Below are 10,909 nucleotides of genomic sequence, written 5' to 3'. Positions count from 1 at the left end.
TTGATACCTCATGAGGTCTTACACGATCTAAACCACCTTTCAGTTTTTCGTTTTGCTAAAACCAACATTAATACATGACAGAATGATAACACCTTCCCTGCTACTAGCCGTTCTTCCTGGGGCAATTATTGTATCCTCAGCTGCCAGGACTTTACTTTGACATTGTTCTTACCTTAACCCCGTCTCATATATATTACATACCTACATTGTTGATAATTTGTTTTGTTGCCTCATTGGCACTTAAACCACATATTTTTATTTTTATTTATTGCGGTCATTTTTTTTTTTTTTTTTTTTTTTCGTTTTTCAGTGTTTCGTTAATCTATATGGCAAACCATATCATATACATCTCTAATTTGGGTGAAACACATACCATTATAATGGCACTTAACTATCATGATTTGCCTTGTTTAATCCACTTATGACCCAATTAACCATTTAACTATCGTTTTATGTATTAAATGCAAGATTAATTGTAATAAATCCTAGCCGAGGATATTCACTTCTAAGCACAAAATCAGCAGAATTAATTCTAAACACGGTATATAATATTGTTTACATGAATTTTTCAATCTAACATATATATTTTTGTCATCAAGTACCAATGGATATAATATTTATTTTTTATGTGATTTTAATTTGTTCTTTACGATATTTAGTAGGTTACTACCAGAGAAGTGAAGTGAAGTTTCAAACCGTTAATTGATGAATTGTCTTTAAATGCCAGGTCTTCTATGAACTGCTACAGTACATATATATCCTATCCTCAATTATTTTACTAACAATCAAAAGGGTATACTTCTTTTGTTCAGAGTAAATGCCCGGAGCACGATTAAATAAGCCATCAAACTGAACAGAATAGAAATAGATAATTTCTAAAGATGAAATGCTACAATTTCAAATGATCTGTTGATATTATTTACACAAATGTCGACAGATTTATTTTCCGTTGACCTGCAGGAACGGACAATAACCTGAAAAAATCAATGAAAAACTGTTGTAATCATTAGAACGTTTATTCGGTAATAACGGATTTAAATAGAGTCGTGACCTTTTGACATTTATTCTAACCTTCATCAATTGTATTTTATAGTGATTATTTTTGTGTTAAGTTTTGATTTTATATAATCAAATGTTTAGGCTTTTGTAGAGTCACAGTCATGTTGCCTTGTTTTGTTTTGTTCCCTTTGTTTAATATATCTTGTTTGTTTTGATAAATATTCCGCATCAACTTCACAAATAATACACGATGGTCTTTAAGTATAGATTCTAGGCACTGACGTTGTTTATTGTCTTAATCTTCTTTAATTTGTCTATGCAAATGATTATTTTAAATGCTTTTTGTTTATTTTTTGAAATAACTATTTGAGTGGCTCCGAACTTATACATTCCGGCATTGTATCATTGTGCTATGGTAAATTATTGTATTCTTGACTATCAAATTGCTAATGTACTTTGTCTTTACCAATGTTTTTAAAAAAAATTGTTGACGTATTTGTTAGGTTTTATAGTGGTTAAGATTATAACACAATGTTGACACTTCTGTACCCCAAATCTTTACCTTTTACCTCTTATGTCTGTTTGTGGTGTCAATTTAATGAAAGTATATGCGATTGTCATACACGTGAGAGGTTTAGCTAGCTTTTAAACTTTTAAAAGCAAGTTTAAACCATCATTTTCTATATCAAGGAAGGCTTGAACTGAGAAAGGAATATGACTGTTGCCTTTACTTATCCAGTTGTTTAATAAAATGTTTTAAAGTTTAAGATTTTGCCTTTTGAAAAACGACTTTCCGTTTTGAATATTTTGTGTAGTATTTTTGTTATTTTACTTTTTGACAAATTCCCCGTTTCCATTCTCTTTCTATATGTCACTCCATTTATGCAAGTTCAAGCAGATCAAGATGTATACATAGACTACTTGTAATGCATACATATTGCAGAGGAGCAGAAAAGACAAATTCTTAAGGCATTGTATTTATACTTATTCCCACTTGAAACATTTATCAATTCGGCAAAGCCTTACTGGAATTTATTGTTAAAATTACGACACGGAAGCATATGAAATATTAAAATCACAAAAATACTGAGCTCCAAGGAAAATTGAAAACGGAAAGTCCGTATTCAAATACATAAATCAGAAGCTCAAACACATCATACATGTACGAATGAAAAATTATAATAATTGAAGCCCTTATTTCATTAGGTCATTACCAGACTTGGGAACAGTTTTCAGCTCCTAAACGTAGCTTACCACACAGATCAATGAAACTATACATAAAGAATTGTATACTTATTGAAATTTTGCACATACTATAATGGAATATTTTCAACTTCGTACTTAATTTGGCCTTTTTACATTTTTTTTATCCGAGCGTCACTGATGAATCTTTTGTAGACGAAACGCACGTCTGGCGTAGATATAACTTTTCAATCCTGGTATCTATGATGAGTTTATTTGGGAACATTTATCATTTTAACAGTCATTTTTCTGAAGGACAAGTTTTGTGAAATCAAATCCTCCAACAGTTTTCATCCAGTTCATGATGTCTGATAAAAGTCAGTAATAATAATTATAAATTATAACTATAATCATTCTTATCACACACACGTTAGAATATACTATTCTTATATGCAAATTAAAACGCTTAAAGCCCTAGTCCCACTAGACCACGATCGCACCACGCTCAAATAATCTTAAATTAATTCAGATCTTGGTGCGGTCGCGGCATGAGCGGCATGAAAATGTTAATTTCCGTTGTTTTCACGATGATACTACGTCCTCATAACGCTTCTACAATGTTTTCTCTACGATTATACCACGTTCTCACCACGCTTTTTCTACGATTATCATGATCTTATTACGCCCATCACGTTCTCACTACCACCATACTACGAGTTATCTGATTGCAACACGATCTTACCACGCTTCTACTGCGATTATTTCACGTTCTTACCACGATTTTACTACGTTCACACCACAGTCTTACTACGTTCTCAGCAATAACGTCAACATCGTGTTCCATATCAACACTATTCCATTTCGTCTTTTTCTGATGAATACGTAGATTTATCGGAAAACAACACAGTCAGGCCACCAATATATACCAGAACACATGGACGTGGTGGTAGGGGTATATGTAGATGGAGAGAGAGCTCTGATAGTAACAAATACTGATCCAGCAGACCAATCAATCGTGAATCACAACCTATTACTGGTCCTTCACGCTCAAATGGCGATTTTTATGATACAGATGTCATGGATGTGTCAAGCATGCTTGAGTCGTAAGAGAAATAGGACAAGAGATCCGAATTACATACAGACAAACAAAACCTGAAGAGCTTTTATATATTTTAAGTGAAAATTACAATGAGCATGATGGTCGTATTATGAACGTAGTCAGGTCGTAAGAAGAGCGTTATGAGGACGGCATGGTCGTGCTAGAATCGTATTATGGTCTTAAACAGCGTGGTGTTAACGAAATAAAGTCGTATTTGGATCGCAGTGAGAACGTGATGGTCGTAGTGAGGTCGTAATAACGTCGCAGGTGAGATCGTAGCGCAGTTTCTCTGAATAGAATCACGAGTTTGCTATGCTTTCTCTTCGCTCCCCCTACGATGGTACAGCGACCTTTGCGATCTTATCACGACATTACTGCGCTCTCCCTACGGTTCAACTACGACCTGATTTCACCACGACCGCACGCACCACAATTATTTTGAACATGTTCAAAGTTGGCCACGATCATCACGATCTTGAAGACCGCAAAACGTCTATACAATCGCACTACGGTCGTCAAAATTTGCATTTTTTCACAGATTGTAGTGTGATCGTGGCCTAGTGGACTGCGGTATTAGGTCCGCCTGATAGGTCGAAAAAAGATTGGTAATTCGATTGTATGTTATCATATTCTATATTAAAACCCATTGTCAATATTAGCGTAGTCCTTATGACTGAGTTTATTAAAGAAGAAGGGCTAAAGATACCAGAGGGAAATGAATAGAAACTTTCATCTTGTGAAAATACAAAGTCACAGTAATTGATAAATATATACATATACATGTGAGAAAAGTAATTTCTTTTAGGGAAGACAGTAAATTTCAAATACACATATTAATGGTTGAAACAATTTTTATTTTCAACAGCTATTAAAATTTTCCAAATTTGTCAATTTTAAGAACAACTTTGTAAGAGTCAAAATTAAACAACTCATAAAATATGTCAATCTTCAAATGGTTGGTATTAGGATTACAAGTTTATAATGATTTCCTTAAAGTCATAAGAAACCTCAAATTAAAAAAAGATATGCATATGTTTCTTATAACTAAATGGATAGTTTTCATTATACAACTTATGTACATATACTTTTTTCTGAGGAAAATTCTTTAATTTGTCCACCTTTAGAAGAAGTTTATTTGTTTTTAATTGCTTGCTTCCAGGAAGCAATTCGCCGACATATTTTCCGTATGCATAGTGACCTGAGCGTAACCCTCCTCGTAAAAATCCGGCGATCGCAATACGCATGGATCTGTAATTAAAATAAACAATTATCTGATTGTACATGTTAAACACGTGCTCAATACCCATGCTTTTTGTTATTTATTTACTATAAGGTGACAATCGGTAAACTTCGGCTTCAAAACACGGCATTTAATGAGCAGTCATATTTTTCAAATCATAACAGACAGAAAGATTATATTTTAAGTTATATTTGCGTAAAAAATGAGAAAATCGTGCACAGAGGACCAAGTTTATGATATATACATGCATTGGTCCAAGAATTGGATAAACATTTTTTTCCATCATTCACTCGTTTCATATGACTTTAATGATTGAACAATATACAATCATTAAACAAGTAATTAAGACATCTAAAATTGCACTAGGCTTTTTTCGAAACGCCTGGTAAATCTACTAAATAATATTCTTAACAATGATTACATTTAAAAAAAAAACTTATATTTATGTTTAATAAGGATGATATGCAATTTTATACTGCCATAATCTGCCATATCATATTATTAAAAAAAATGTGTTTTATATGTTAAATGATTGTATATACATTATTTTTACATGTTTTATGTCAATACGTTTTAATCAAGTTAATGACTCTTTTTTGTGTGTTTTATGTGTAAGCTGAAATTAACCTTTTATATAGCATGTAAAGGTCGATGTAACATATAGGTTTAATACGTATATATATATATATATATATATATATATATATATATATACAACTCGTCTAAACATCAACCCAACAATGTTAGATCTGTAAATTTGCTTTCGCAAATTTTTGGTTCTTCCCTTGCCGGGATTCGAACCCATGCTACTGTGATATCGTGACACCAAATCGCCTGCACTACAGCCGTCCCGCTAGACCACACGACCACCTGGGCTCTCTAAAAAAGAGCTTTCGGTGGGCATGTGTTACCTTTCCACGTCAGTTTTAATCTAGCGGCGTACTACAGTACATGATATATAAGGCATGAAGATGTTATCGAATCCCGGCAAGGGAAGAACCAAAAATTTGCGAACGCAAATTTACAGATCTAACATTGTTGGGTTGATGTTTAGACGAGTTGTATATACATTATGTACACAGCCATGTATCACCATCATTGATGGCGATCCGATGGATACATCTGTTGTAGGGTTGTCACTGACTCAGACGTACTTATATATATATATATATATATATAAGTCTGAAAATTACACCAAACAGTGTTAGAGTTAGATTTTATACTGACAAGTTTTTGTCCGTCCCTCAGCGGGATTCGAACTCACACCTTTGATACACTACAGCACCAATCGCTTAGCCTCATGTCCAGCGCTCTAGACCATGAGGTCTATATATATTTGTGTATATGTGTTTTAATCAGTCTCTTGAAACTCTTTTTAGAGTGGCTTATGTATACGCTGTTGTTTATATATATTTATATGTTTTAGATGTATGCACATAAGGTGAAACTTTAATAAAGTATTTGTCTTGTCTTGTCTATAAAAATTATATAAGTAAGACATTTTAATGAGTTAAAAATAGTTGTTCTACAATTCTGCTTAAACTGATCACATATCTTCTGTTTTGCAATTTTAGATAAAACATTATTTTGGTACATTTTTTTGCAATCAAAAATTCATAAATATTCAAAATTTTTCACTGTATCCACTCAGAGTGTTGGGGCAATATTGGAAAAAATTACATAAAAACTATTCCAAAAACAATATGGCATACAGCAACAAACAACAACTGGCAGGAAAACCATATATAAAATGTGGCTAAGTAAATATAATATAGTATGGAAACAGATAATGTGACAAAAATACGACACACCTAAAGAGAAGAAAAACAGCTCAAGGCCACCAATGATAATCCAGACAACGACACAACCAAAGAGCAGAAAACCAGCCCCAGGCCACGAATGATAATCCAGACAATGACACACCCAAAGAGCAGAAAACCAGCCCAAGGCCACCAATGATAATCCAACACTTGAAGGCAGGTTTCGGCTGATCCTCAACATAATCCAACTCATGCAGTGAAATTGACGCCACGTATAACTCAGAAACATATAAATGAACCAAATCACACAAACCTTACAAAGGAAGGAGCGCAAAATGCACCCATTACTTACCTGCGACAGTGCAACATCATGATATTTAAATTCAGTTGTAAATTTCTCGACCAACATAATAGCACAAAAACTCAAAATGATCTAACATGAAGATAACAGACGCAAAGTACTATCTACGAGTATCACATTTTGAGAAAGCTTATTCAGTTTATAATTTTTTTTTAGAATAAACCTTAGACCAAACAAGAGCATCAAACAGAACAAGCTAGTGCAATGGATTTAGTAAACACAGTATAAATTGTATGAGAAAAGCTTCTTAAAACTAATCATTTTTTTAAATATAGTAATACCTGCATACCGATTCATTTCAATATTGGTCTGGTTATCACATTGGAAAATAATAGATACTATATGATTCAGTATTGTGTTCTACTAAGCTGGATTTTAGAACGGGAAGTATATAACAGGCAGATTAAAACATGACATAATCAAATATTTAATAAAAATGAACTATAATATTTTTTTTCAAAAATGAAAGTGAAAGTACATTTGATTTCAGAATATTGCAAAAAGATATTTGTTTTGTGTGTTGTTATCAGAGACGACATAATTGTTTTATCAGTTCTTTGTTGAACATTTTCGTAACAACCATGTTTATATACAGATGTTTTAATAGACAAAAATGTCACATTTCAGACTAAATCGTATCTTTTCCTTTGTAAATGCTTAGGCAAATTTAAAATTGACCACAAAACTTATGGAATAAACAAAGAATAGAAGGAATGGACCTAGGTAATATAAAAAACGGAAATGAAGAAAACGGATCTGAGAAGAACCAAGCAGAGGTAACGTTTTTAAAGTTCATTGAAAACAATTTATTATGTTCGTAACCAGTATGATTGGCTTGATTAGTTAATTGATTAATTGTTACTTTTTATATAGGAAATAGATGTATTTAAGATTTAACTTGACATTCCGTCCCGATTTTTCGGGAAATAAAAATGAAAGGTTAACCCAAAATGTATATACACAAAAGTTAATATTGCCGTGTCACGTTTTGCTTTTAAAGGCGAGTTAATGTAGCTTAAAATATGTTTATTTAATCTTAAATTATACTGTGTATTATAAAAAAAAACAATAATTAGTATAGCAATGTTTCTTCTGGGGAGGATACATGACGCATTATAAATACTGGAACATTTTCATTAAAAATGATAACGTTACATAGTGAGATCTGCACTAACTTCATATTTTGTATTTCGAGTTATCGTTCTTTAATCAATATTTAATTTTCAGAAAAATGTAGAGACGAATACATTAGGAAAACGTAGAAATTCTACCTCACCATCACTGACAGATGAACCAGTCATTAAAAAAATCAAAACAGACTGTGATGAATCTGAAAATGAGGAAGAGGATGAACCTGAAAATGAGAAAGAGAATGACGATGAAAACATACCACAACCTGTGAAAAAAAGAAAAGAAGCGGTATATTATTTTTACATTATCTAAATAAACACTAATATGTATTTACCGATGGTAACATTGCGTCTTTGAGGTTCCAACTTTCACCTTTACCCGAAACAATAGTGTAACATCACATCATAGAAAAACACCCTATAAATTATCAATTGAAACGGATTCACTCAATCAAAAGACATATTATCAAAAACATTTAACGAACGCATTTGATCTATCATGACGCGATGTAAATACAAAATTAATAAACTATTTTTGTAAGAGGTGAGATGTTAAAAAACATCAGAAGAAGAACCACAACATTAGACAAAATGCCGCCAATGAATAGTTTTTCTCATTTGCAAACGTACCACATACCTATTTTTATGCAAATAATAATAATGAAAATGACGGCTTGTAGAGGGGATAGTATAATGTTTCTAACAAGGAATTCAGTGTTCCCTGTATCTGTTTGTTTCTGTGAGAGAAAAAATAGGATAGTGGTATATATAAAAAAAAACAATTAAAAGGCGAATTCCTCCACAATGTTAAACAAATGTTATCAGTAATTTTCATTTAGTCGAGGTATATTACTTGATTTTTATTTTGTGTTCTAATTATCAGGAAGATATTCCGAAGTTGTACCGACTTCTTCATGAGAATGAAGATATAACTAAGGGATTAACAGCAAAATCACCAGGCGCAGAAAAAGATGTGGCTACCCATGTTGCAACTGGAAGCAAAAGAGGTCGTTCTTCTCAGTATATTTCAACATGCGCGTCACTTTACAAAGCAGAATCGTTTAGGAATTTGAAACTAAACAGTGGATATAAATGGGGTATGAAGCACATTGCAGAAATCGACGTTGGTAGTTTACCAGATAATGTAGAAATAATTGATTTGCGAACAAAGATGTTGAGAAGAAAATACGAAATATCTGACAAAGAGATAAATGAAAACTTTCACAAATTTGCAGATAGTCACCAGGAAGTTTTACTGATGGGTACAGTACCAGCATCATGTTTAAAATTAATAAAATTCACCGGAGTTGTTCCAGACTCAGACAACAGTTGTAGTGATTCTGATGGTTGTGGGTTTGACTGTGATTCATACAATTCAAATCAAGATTCAGATTCAGATTGGTACTAATTCCAAGTAGGATGAATGTATCATGCAAAACACACAAGACTTTATAATTCAAATCTAAAATATGCAAGTTAACATTAATAAACATTAATAAGACCAAGAGAGTTTCTTCAAAAAATAGCAACGGAATATAATTATAACATGAAGATTATTCAAAACTGAAAAGAGTATCAGTAAAGTTATGCAGTTTATCGATCACTAAGAACAACAATTATCACACGTACCATAACTTATCTTTTTCTTTTTGAGAAAAAATATTGAGGTATTTATTTGGAAACTTTGTGTAAATAATTGTTCTATTTATCAGTATAACCTTTTATATAGAGTGCGGATCCCGAAATATCATATTCACTGAACATATGCCATACATTTCTAAAGGAGAATGATAAATAAATATAAAATCTATGATTTTTTAATAAAATAATTAATAATATATCAAATGGATTGTTTTGATAAACTTGTGCAATAGATTTATGATTTGCACACGGTCAACGCTTTTACAACCCTATGACATTACTAAAAGAAGCATTCAAAAGTCGTAACTACGATCCCCTTCCCTTCCTGAATGTGACCTACCGAATTAGACTATTTACCGGATTTTTTATCACATAAGCAACACGACGGGTGCCGCATGTGGAGCAGGAGCTGCTTACCCTTTCGGAGCACCTGAGATCACCCCTAGTTTTTTGGTGGGGTTCGTGTTGTTTATTCTTAAGTTTTCTATGTTGTGTCGTGTGTGCTGTTGTTTGTTTGTCTTTTTCATTTTTAGCCATGGCGTTGTCAGTTTGTTTTAGATTTATGAGTTTGACTGTCCCTTTGGTATCTTTCGTCCCTCTTTTTCAATACTTATAATTACATTTTTTGGTATGATCATGAAAAATCGATATATTTATCATTTATTTCTTTAAAAACTGTGCACTTTTTTGTGAACGCACGTGTCATCGTGAATGTTAAACTTCGTTGGGATATTAAGGTGAATTTATAAGTATGACGCACAAGCGTTGTAATCCAATCAAAACAATGGATTCTTCTGAAACATACATGTAATGTAATATATATACATCACATATCGGTGTAACTTCATCAGTGCGCATATCTTGGACATTTAAATAGTACACACAACATTGCAAAAACACATTGAGAAATGTTTATTGTTACAAGTTTTAACTGTTCTATATCACTAGTATCTACCTAGTACAGTTTATTTCGGACGTTGCTATGTCGGGAAGCGAATTTGGTAGATGGAACATTTTGGAAATGTAAGCAGATCCTGATGCTCATGTTAGTGAAAAACCGGAAACAAGTCCAATACGGTATGTCACTTCGTGAAAATGGGACGGGATTGTAGCTACGACGCTAGGATCATATCCGCTATCATGTAACATGTTAAGGAAAACAAATTATCATTTTTTTTTATATAAAACACGAACACCGATTACTGATTTAAACAACAAGAATCATTTAACCCACTGTCCCACTTAGTTTTCGAGTCAAAACGCCATGCTCTTGTATATGTAGTAAATTTAAGTTTGTGTTCCACAGAATCTTTGTTTCGCAATGCTTACACGATATTTATACACACGTCTATTTGAAATAGTCACAACGAATGACAAAACTTTGGTAAATTTGTCGTAGAATATTGATGTCAAGGACAACATTAAAAAAATATTTCTATTGTATTTTACCTATAAAGATCCCATATCCAAGACTAATAATATCATTTGATGTTTGAA

General features: G+C 32.5%; 1 protein-coding gene across 1 annotated transcript; it reads left to right on the top strand.

The window, feature by feature from the left end:
- The first annotated feature begins 7,203 nt into the window (after window positions 1-7,203).
- LOC139488101 (uncharacterized) lies at window positions 7,204-10,465 on the top strand. Its single transcript, XM_071273484.1, has 3 exons — window positions 7,204-7,417; window positions 7,869-8,060; window positions 8,655-10,465. Exons 1-3 carry the CDS (start codon window positions 7,355-7,357, stop codon window positions 9,177-9,179), a joined length of 780 nt encoding a protein of 259 aa, XP_071129585.1. The 5' UTR covers window positions 7,204-7,354; the 3' UTR covers window positions 9,180-10,465.
- Window positions 10,466-10,909: the final 444 nt, after the last annotated feature.

This window comes from Mytilus edulis, chromosome 9 (genome assembly GCF_963676685.1).
Source record: "Mytilus edulis chromosome 9, xbMytEdul2.2, whole genome shotgun sequence".
NCBI lineage: Eukaryota > Metazoa > Mollusca > Bivalvia > Mytilida > Mytilidae > Mytilus > Mytilus edulis.
The sequence above is the reverse complement of the archived record's forward strand: the minus strand, read 5'-3'. Positions and strand labels throughout refer to the sequence as shown.